Source organism: Trichechus manatus, unplaced genomic scaffold (assembly GCF_000243295.1).
Source record: "Trichechus manatus latirostris isolate Lorelei unplaced genomic scaffold, TriManLat1.0 scaffold00092, whole genome shotgun sequence".
Lineage (NCBI taxonomy): Eukaryota > Metazoa > Chordata > Mammalia > Sirenia > Trichechidae > Trichechus > Trichechus manatus.
Window position 1 is genome coordinate 4,830,964 of NW_004444028.1, and position 10,769 is coordinate 4,841,732.

The 10,769-nt window shown below is 49.5% G+C and overlaps 1 protein-coding gene across 1 annotated transcript in view; it reads left to right on the top strand.

The window, feature by feature from the left end:
* Positions 1-10,769, top strand: part of LOC101351610 (diacylglycerol kinase gamma) — a 123,312-nt gene that overhangs the window by 107,821 nt on the left and 4,722 nt on the right. The window contains exons 9-13 of the mRNA XM_023736846.1: positions 1,069-1,186; positions 2,846-2,934; positions 5,985-6,101; positions 7,138-7,230; positions 9,669-9,728. Coding sequence (XP_023592614.1) covers positions 1,069-1,186; positions 2,846-2,934; positions 5,985-6,101; positions 7,138-7,230; positions 9,669-9,728 — 477 coding nt within the window. The remainder of the gene's footprint in view (positions 1-1,068; positions 1,187-2,845; positions 2,935-5,984; positions 6,102-7,137; positions 7,231-9,668; positions 9,729-10,769) is intronic.

Genomic DNA, 10,769 nt, shown 5'->3' on the forward strand with positions numbered 1-10,769 from the left:
ATCAAAGATCTTACTATATGAAGCTGAGATCATAATATATCATCAAATTTGTATTCTGCTTTTTTCACTCAGCATCATATCATGAACACATTCCCACACCATTAGATATTTTTTATAAATATCATTTTGATTGATGCCCAACATTAAATCACACGGATGTACCACCGTTAACCTTTCGGTAATGTTGAGACCTTTTGGATAGTTCCAGTCTTTTGTTAGTTTAAGTAATTCCAGGTTGACGATCTGACAGAGCACAAAAATGCTAATGTGCCTTTTAAAAATTATGACTTTAGGATAGAATCCAAGAAGGGAAATTTGTGAGTCTAGGAGCATAGACATTTAAAGGTTCTTTAGATTTGATTAGATTAGACTAGACTAGACAAGACCAGATTAGATTAGACTAGACTAGACAAGACCAGATTAGATTAGACTAGACTAGACAAGACCAGATTAGATTAGATTAGACTGAATTAGATTGCTAGAGAGGTGGTGATGATGGATAGGCCGATGGACAGACAGACAGACAGGTCTCCAAATTGTCTGCCAGAAAGTTTGTTCTGATTTATACTTCCACCAACTTTGTAACCTGTTGCTGGAGTTGATTTCCACTCATAGCGACCCTAGAGGACAGAGCAGAACTGCCCCATAGCGTTTCCCAGGCTGCAATCTTTATGGAAGCAGACTGCCACATCTCTCTCCCACGGACCAGCTGGTGGGGTCAAACCCTCGACGTTTTGGTCAGCAGTGGAGCGCTTAACCACTGTGCCCCCAGGGCTCCTTACCAGCTGTGTAGGAGAGGGCTTATTTTATCACCCCCAGTCCCCACTCCCACTCAGATATTCTTAGTTTTTCTTATTTGCTAATTTTAGAAAACACACAGAGAGAACTTTGTTTTCATTTGGATTTCTTTTAAGGGAGTCCTTTAAACAGTAAAATGAATATCATGTCTTCCAAATATGAGAAGAAAATCTTACTTAGAAAAGTGTAAGAATATGCAAGAGGTGACCCCAGAGTTCCTGTAGCTTGGGACTGCCCGCTCAGGGTTCCATTCCCTTATTGCCCCTGCAGAGCTCCAAGGGGGACGGAAGGCATGCCTGGACCATAAAGCATTTCAAGAAACCTACCTACTGCAACTTCTGCCACATCATGCTGATGGGCGTGCGGAAGCAAGGCCTGTGCTGCATTTGTGAGTAAACTTCCTTCAAACCCCTCTCCCTCCCGGAGCTTTCTTGATCTGCACGTAGTTGAGCCATTTCAGAAAAAAAATTAGCTTGAAGAGCCACCCACATGGTTCCAACAGCAGGGAATAGAGCAAGACATCCATGTCCTGTTTCTGTTCTACTCGAGTCCAATGGACAAGTATTGTCTGATTATTGGAGTTCTATCATGGGACAGCGCCGCCCTAGGGAACAGAAGCTATTGAGGGTGACACATAATTCAAGTACATCTTGCACTAATTTTAGTCGGGTTTGCTAGTGAATGTTTATTTGGGGCATGATCAGAGGATCATCTTTTTTTAAATTAATAAGCAACATAAAGCTATGTTCTGTGAATACAATGAAAATTAAAACGATGCATTTGTTCTCTGTTAAAACCCATGTAGGGAAGTCAGAGGAGAAGGGAGAAGGAACAAAGGGAGAGAGGAATAAAAGAGAAGGGGGGACTGAGGAAGGGGACAGGAGAAAGAGATGGTGGGGAAGGAAGAAAGAAGGGGGATACGGGCAGCAGGAGGGGAGGGAAGGGGGTGCAGTGAGAAGGCTGGGCAGGGGCCAGGCTGTGGGTGACAGAGTCCTAAAAGCCACCTCCCTATACAGACAGCAGACACTCAGCCTGAAGCTGAGACAGGAGAGCAGCTGCTGCAGGAGGCTCTGTGGGTGTGGCCCAGGTCATCCGTCACACACTTGTGAGCTAGGCAGCAAGTGACCTCAGCCACAAAACTCTTCTTAGCAAAGCTGTGCCCAGTGGCCACCAAGAGCAAGCATTAGCAGGCTGAAGAAGGGGTCCCCCAGTCTTGGCTGCATCTATTCAAATCCAGCTCTCACCCAATTCTTTACAGACCCAATCTCATCCCTAGTAGGTTCTAGGCCTGTGGACCTCTGCTGTTTGCACAGTAGTAAGTAAAAAACCCATTAACCACTGAGTGGATTCTGACTCATAGCGACCCTATAGGACAGAGTAGAACAGCCGCATAGGGCTTCCGAGGAGTGGCTGGTGGATTTGAACTGCCAACCTTTTGGTGAGCAGCCGAGTCCTTAACCACTGCACCACCAGGGCCCCAGGAGTACGTAGTAGTAGTGATTATTATTATTGTTGTTGATATTTTGTGGAATAGCTCCTCTGACACAGACACATGGCGCTTTGCACAAATTACTTCATTAAATCCTGCAAATTCCCTGCAAGAGGGACACTTTTATTCCCACTGTACAGATGGAAGCCCTGATGCTGTGAGAGGTGAAGCCATTTACCCAACATCATACGATTAGCCACAAATGGCAGAGCCAGAATTCAGGCCCAGGCCTAATCCCCAAATCCCTGCCCTGTCCGTCTGCTCACCAACATCCCTGACATGGGACACTGTGCCGTTGGCGTGACAGGGACCATGACCCTCACACTCCCCTTACGTGACAAGCGCCTTTCTGGGGCTGCTTTTCCTGCTGCATTCACTGCCCACAGCGGAAGGCCATGTGGTGGGGGCAGAGGGCGGTACGAGGATGTCTGGGAGATACCCCTGCACCTGTCTGACCGGCAGAGGAAGGCACGGGCCCTGGCTGGGCTGGGGGTGGCTGAACCTTCCCTAGTCGCTCACAAGCACTCTCCTTATTTTATTTTATTTTTTCCTTTGCAGACTGTAAATACACTGTCCACGAACGCTGTGTATCCAAAAACATTCCTGGGTGTGTCAAAACGTACTCAAAAACGAAAAGGGTCGGTGAGGTGAGTGACACCCATTGCCTTGTCCTGCTGCATGTTAAGTCCCGGCCACCCATCCATCACCACAGACTCCTGGGCAGAAAGGGGCTGTGAGAGCTTATCCGGTCCCTTCTCTGCCTCGAGGACCACCCAGAAACCATCCCATGCATCCATCAATCCATTCAGCATCTCGCTGGTGCCAGGCTCTGTGCTACAGCACACAGGTTATGAGAGATGGTCCCTAGCCCGCTCAAGAACTGTGTAGTCTCATGGGAGAAACAGAGAGGTCGGTCGGGCTTTGTGGAATGTACAGGTGAGCACAGAGGAGGAAGTCAGGGAAGGTTTCACAAAGTAAGTAGCATTTGAGCTGTGTTTGAACCAGAGTCAGGAGGACTTGACTGGGTGCCACAGAGACAAGGTGCTCGTGGCAGAAGAAACCAGGGAGACGTGGCTTATTCTGGGATCCACACTTAGTTTGGTGGGGCTGGAACAGAGGATGCTGAAAGGGAAGTGGCCGGAGCCATGCTCGGAGTGATGAAAGCCAGTGTGGGGAGGATCTTGTAAAGCCAGCTGAGGCGTTTGCCCTGCAGCTGAGGGCGCCACTGAAGAGCTTCAAGCACATGAATAGTATGATTGGATTTGCGAATTAGGTTAATCACTCTGACCCTGGGGCAGAAGGGAGAGTAGAGGGAAAACCTGTTCCAACAGTTCAGGCAAAAGACAGGGCAGCTCTGAGGCTCTGTTCGACTAGGGCGGGCCTCCATTCACCCGCTGTGCTCAGATCCGTAGCAAGGTCATGGGCGTCTGTGCCATTGCGGTTGCCATTGAATATGTTAGCTATCACACGGGCTAAGGTGGAGGAGATGAAGGGAGAGTTTGAGCGACCATTCGGAGGTGCCACCACCGGGACTCAGGGACCGGGATGTAGGAGATGAGAGAGGTCAGGTTGGGATGGCACCTCGGTTTCTAGCTTAGCCAATACCTACAAAAATAAAGAACAGTTGCTGTTGAGTCAACTCCGACTCCTGGTGACCCCATGTGTGTCACAATAGAACTGTGCCCCGTAGGTTTCCAATGGCTGATCTTTCGGAAGTGTATCACCAGGCCTTTCTTCTGAGGGCCTCTGGATGGATTCGAACCGCCAACCTATTGTTTAGCAACCAAGCGCTCAACCATTTGCACCACCCCAGGTTCTTAACTTGGCCATCAGGCGGTGCCATTCACCGGTTCTGGAAATAGACTCTCCGTAAAATCAGCAGGGAAGGGCACTCAGCTCCTGCAGAGGGAAGATTCCATTGAGGAATCTTAGTTAGGAGGTGGGTTAGTGAATGGGAGTGGTCCCCAGTCCTCCCAAAAAGGACTTCCAAGAGAGAAGGGCGCCTCCAAAGACCCACATGCATGCCCCATCGAGACTCTGCATGACCTCTTGTCGACTCGTTTCGCACCATGCCCATACACATCCCTCCATGTTCATGCGTCTCACCAGGACACAGACACACAGCCTGCACTCCAGCCACCTGCCCCCCACAGAATGGAGGGAGGGCACACTCACAACCTTCTACGCCTGCCGGCCAACGCAGGTCCTTCACCATCCGTCCAACCCCAGAAGAGGACAGAGAAGGCGACGTGGTGTCAGGAAATAACCCCAGACCTGGAATCAGAAGGCCTGGCTGTGGGTCCTTGCTTGGCCACTTAACAGCCATGGAACCTTGGGCCAGCCATCTGACCTCTCTGAAGTCTCTTCTCTCGCTCTGCATAATAATCGCGGAGCACATTCAATGCCACCACGTAGATAACAAGTTGACTGGGGGCTTGCGCGCTCAGGGGTGTGTGGTAGAAAGTTAGAAGCTACAAACGAAACATGACACATCTTCCAGAGCAACAATTTTACCGAAAACGTTTGCAGGGGGAGGGGAGGACATTAAGGAACTCAATTGCTAAGTAACGTAAAACATTTCTATTTAATGCGAGCATGGATATTATCATGCAAATATTTCCTGTGATTTTAATATTGTGCTTGTAATTGGGCACTTCAGGCTTTGCTCCTAGACTCTCCCAGAGTCCCTATCTATATTCGTCCTCTGGCAGGAGATCCTTGGTAGAAATTTTGAGAAGTGCTGTAGAATTCCTGGCGGAGAGAGCTAAGCTGAGAGCTTGTACCCCCAGATGGTAGTCTCATGGATCTGCTGCTGTCATTTCAGTCACATCTCGCACACACACACCTTCCCACGTGCTTCCCAGGTCCCTGGGCTTCCCTGGCTATGGAACAGCCGGGAAAGCCACTGCCGGCCCTCGCTAATATCTTTTAGACTTTGCTTCTCAACCTTGGCTGCACATTATAGTCACTCAGAGCACTTTAAAACATACCAATGACGGGTCCTACCTCCAGTGACTCTAATTCATTGGCCTGGAGTGTGAGCTGAGCTTTAGGACTTCTATACGCTCCCCAGGTGGTTCTATTGCTGAGAGCCCTTGGCACCTAGAAGATGGGAGGGGAAGGGAGTTAACCGTCCGTGGGCACCTCCAAAGGGCCGGACTGTTGCAGGGAGGTTCTCCCAGAGATGGGGCCTATTATGCCCATTTTTGCAGAGGAGGAGCCTGAGGTTCAGAGAGGTTCAGGGACTGGTGAAAGGTCCTCCACTGCCAAGTGGAAGAGCAGTGACTCAACCAGTTTTGTCTCCAGCCCAAGCCCTCCCGTGTTTCCCTGCACCGCGCTCCCTTCCAGAAGAGGGCGCACACGAACACATCACTCTCCAGGGGGTTCTGCAAGACAGACAGCTGGGCTGCGAGATAAGACGCTGCTCAGAGGCTTGCCTGCCCGGGTGAACGAGCTACTCTAAGACGTGCAAGGTGTTTTCTCATCTACCTTGATTAGCATTGTGGCAGTTAGGCAGGGAGGGACCATGTCAGTGCATTTCGGCAAAGGGACCCAGCGTCCAATAAACGTACCCACTAAACCGGAAACAGCCCCCCCTGACCTGCCCCCTCCCTGTCCTCCTCCCAGACCTTCCTCAGCCCAGGGCCCCGGGGCGCGGCCCGCGGACTTCCCTGGTATCCTTCCCTTCCTCCCGCAGGTGATGCAGCACGCGTGGGTGGAAGGGAACTCCTCCGTCAAGTGTGACCGGTGCCACAAAAGTATCAAGTGCTACCAGAGTGTCACCGCGCGACACTGCGTGTGGTGCCGGATGACGGTGGGTTGGCGCCCAGGGCGGCCCTGGTTCTTTTCAGCGTGGTCTTTGCTCAAGCCGCATCAAGGGAGCAGCGAGCATTCCGCCGGAGGGCGTTAGCAGAGCCAGGGGAGCAGCCCTGGGGAGCCCCCATTCAGTGCTCTGAGTGTAACAGTGCCTCCAGCAAAGCGCCAGGCTGCCCAGAGAGAGGGCACCCCGGAACCAGGGCAGCAAGGGCTGCTTAAGAAATGGCCAGTCCACTGTCTGTGGCCGGGCAGCCGGAAACTGTGGGCTGCACCCTGAGCTTCCTTGGCCTGGGTATCCTCTGGGGCCGGGGCCACTGACAGAGGGAGAAGAACCACACACCAGAACCCCTGCTCTAGTGGAAGGGCACCTGCCCCAAAGACACATTCTTTAGAGCAGCCCCACTGCCTTGGCCAGAGGCTCATACCTGCTGCCACCAGGCACAGCCAATGCTCGAGTCGGTGTCCCCTCTGGAAAGCTGGAGTGCCACTAACAGCACCGAGCCACCTGACCTGCCTGCCACAGCAGACTCAGTGCTGTGGCCTGTTCTTTGAGAAGCTGTCAGCCACAAAGGAGGTTTCTCCAGACCAGACTGCAGAACTCTCAAAACGCAGAGGCCGAGTCATGGGGTTTACTTCCAGCTCCCCATGAGTCTGTTCAGCGATCCCTCCTTCCTCCCAGGGTCTCAGAGACTGAGGAGAGCGGTCTCCCAAGGGGTCTCTGAAGTCCACGTGGGGGTGCCAAGCTGAAGGGCCTGCTCGTGGCTGTTTCCCTCCAGCAGCTGTGCACAGCACTGTGGTCTCCTTTCTCTGCCCACGGCCCACTCGGCACCCCTAACACACAGACACACACACACAAACACACACACACATGCACGCACGCACGCACGCACTCAGCCATTCTAACAGAGCCACCCGTGCATCAGGATTTGGGGGAGCACTAGCCAGCTTGCCTCCACCTCACACCTCTCAACCCTCGTGCTTGACACACATCCTCGGTCACTCGCGCTCACTCTCGTCTTCACTTTTTCCTCCAGTTTCACCGCAAGTGTGAATTGTCCGCGTTGTGTGACGGTGGGGAACTCAGAGACCATATTTTGCTGCCCACCTCGATATGCCCTGTCACCCGGGTAAGTGCCCCTGCCTCCACCAGGCTCCTGGCTTCTCCCAGTTCACATTTCAGGGGTAGACGGTGTTCAGACATCCACCTCCCTCGGAGGGCTTCGCCAGACAACTCTTAGGGCTTGTGTTGCGGGTACAAATTCAAGAGGTCAGTGCCGTATCAGCTGGCTTGCCAAAGAAAAGGCCTCTGACTGAACTGGTTCTGGAGCCCCAGTGGTGCAGTGGTTAAGAGCTTGTCTGCTAACCAAAAGGTCAGCAGTTCAGATCTACCAGCCGCTCCTTGGAAACCCTATGGGGCAGTTCTACTCTGTCCTGTAGGGTTCCTTTGAGTCAGAATTGACTCCACGGCAACGGGTTTGGTTCAGGTTGGAACTGGTTCCAAGTGTCAGCCACCCAGAAGGCTCTGGAATGGCCCGACCAGGAAAGCGCATCCATTCTAGCACCTTGCAGGCAGCGCACAGGCCAAGGAACCCTTGTCAGCCCTGTGTATGGCCTCCTAACCCTTGGTGGGCTCCCCGCTGTTTCCAGTCATGGAGCTCCCTCTGCTTTGAGGATTTCCATTTGGGCACCTCAGCCCCATTTGGAAATGAAAACCTAATGAAATTAAACTTTTTTTTTTTTACTCCCACCTAAAACTTTCACCAGCTCCTGTGTAGAAGACTCCTTTTTCAAACCAAGCACCAAACACTTTAATTGTTCTCCGCCCCACTGATGGCTCATGTCTTACTATTAACTTGACCAGCTGCTCCTTTCTCATGAAAAACCTCAGGAAAACTACCACATCAGAAAACTAGTCAGCAGTATTTACCAAACTGAAAGTACACAAACTCAACTGATGGATCATAAGTACTGCAGCCTCCACCAGACTGAGTCCAACACAACTAGATGGTGCCCAGCTACCACCACCGACTGCTCTGACGGGATCACAATGCAGGGTCCCAGACAGAGCTGGAGAAAAACGTAGAACAAAATTCTAACCCACAAAAAACAAAGACCAGAGTTACTGGTCTGACAGAGACTGGAGAAACCCTGAGACTATGGCCCCTGGACACCCTTTTAGCTCAGTAATGAAGTCACTCTTGAGATTCATCCTCCGGCCGAGGACTGGACAGGCCCATAAAACAAAACAAGACTAAAGGGGCACAGCAGCCCAGGGGCGAGGACGAGAAGGTAGGATGGGACAGAAAAACTGGTGATAGGGAACTCAAGGTTGAGAAGGCGAGAGTGTTGACATGTCGTGGTGTTGGCAATCAATGTCACAAAACAATATGTGTACTAATTGTTTAATGAGAAGCTAGTTTGTTCTGTAAACCTTCATCTAAAGTAAATAATTTAAAAAAACTTTAAAAATGTTATTTCAGTTATTCTAAAAAAATTAAAAGCATATATTTAGAGTAAAAAAGAGAAAATACACAAACTCCATGACCCAGCAATTCCTCTCCTGTGTACTTACCTGAAAGACATGAGTATTTATTCCACCAAAACACGTACAAAAATTTTCATAGCAGCCTTATTCATAATAATCAAACACTGGAGGGTCGGGGGAGGGAATTGTCCATTAACAGGAAATGGATGCATCAATTGAGGGGTAATGGGACACTGTGATACAAAGGAAAAGAACAAAGTATGCTAGATGCAAAAATATGGAGAATCCCACAGACATAACCTTGAGCGAATGAAGCTAGACTCAAGAGAAGTCACGGTCTACGATTCCGTTTATGTGAAATTCAAAGAGCCGGTAATCGCAATATGGTGTCAAGAGTCAGAATGGGTTACACTTGAAAGGGTAGTAGTTACAAGGCCATATGCATGTGCCAAAACTCATCTAGCTGTACATGTAAGATCTCAGCATTTTCCTGTACGTGAGATAAACCCCAATAAAAGAAATAACCAACACTGGGAAAAAAAGCAAACAAAACAAAAAATTACGTGCCCAGTATCACATTTTAAAACCCGTTGGCGTCGAGTCAATTCCGACTCCTAGCAAACCCATAAGACAGAGTAGAACTGCCCCATAGAGTTTCCAAGGAGCAGCTGGTGGATTTGAACTGCCAACCTTTTGGTTAGCAACCAGGCTCTTAACCACTGCACCACCAGGGTTCCTATCACATTTTAGTGCTGAGCAAAGAAGCCAGGTGTAAGATCTTTCTTCTTGGAACTCAACTTCTAAGTCAACAACATAGGTTTCTGCTGATTTCAGTGTTTCTGCACCCCTACCCCCATGGCCCTTGCCAGTGTCCCAAAGTCAAAGTGAGAGCAAGCAGTGACAGAGATCTGGGGAGCCCTGGAGAACCCACAGGGGAACATTCTTTTTTTAGTTCCAAAGCCCCACTGTGAAAAGCTCCTGCCCACACTATACTGGCATTCTTTTCTTGTTTCTGATCTCTTGCTCTAATACCAGCCATTCGATTTTTGAAAGATGCTTCTCTCTCCTCTCTTCTCACAGGACAGGCAAGGCGGAAAGTCTGATGGCAACGCATCGGCCCAAGGCGAGATCGTAATGCAGGTACCTCCACGAGCTTTGAGTCGGAATTGCTCATTATAAGCTGGTCCAAGCTGTGCCAGGAAGGACAGGGTTTGGAGTCTAGAACATTTGCTTTCTCATCTGATCAGTTATCCCACACAGGACAGCACTTTATTTCCAGCCTCTGGAATTACCTTTGACCCCATGCTGGAGGCAAGTGATGAGAAGGGAGGTTGGTTGATCCCATTGCTGCCTCACTGGCTGTTTCACCTTCTTTAGGAACGAGTTACATAAAACGTCAATTTGTACACTTCTTAAATAATAGCAAATGTGTGGCCTAAAAATAGATAATGGTTTTCCAAGACTGCCAAGCTGTCTCCCGAATGTGATCTACCAAAATGAAGCTAACCAGATCTGAAGTCCTTCTTAATCCTTAAATGTATATTTTAAAAACCATCAACTCGTTGTCTTTTTTCTTTTTTTTTTTTAACTTGAGTTCACCAATGGACATCTTTTCTTTGTGCCGTCTACGAAGTTCCAAGGACTGCAAAAAAAGGCAGCCTGGTGAAGTACAAAGAGTTCTAGAAAAGGAAATAAAAAAATCTAGGATGTCCTCCCCCTCTGCCTCTGAGCGTCTATTTCCTTGTTTGGAAAGGGACGTAACAATCCCTGTGTTGCCCATCTCACAGAGGTGCTGGCAGATTAAATGAGAACATGCAGATTAATATGCTTTGAACTTTAAAACATAAGCGATACTGACAGGGAAAACCTTAATATGCAGAAAGGCTCCGGACACACATGACGGAAAGTCAGGTGACTCCCGCCAGTGCAGGTATACCAGTTATATACAGTTAGATACCGCTGGCCATCTACCTGGGGTCCTGGCATCTGCTTTCACTGGGCAGTGCCCATGCTGTAAAGGTTGTTAAATATTTTGAATGCTTAACAACCCCAGAGGTAAGGAATTACTCCTCAGGCTCCAAGATGCTTCTGGGGGCACCCTGGGCAAATAAAAGAGAATTCTTAGAAAATCGTAAAGAATGCTCCTGTCCTTTTCCAACAAGACAGCACTGTGTTTGTCGC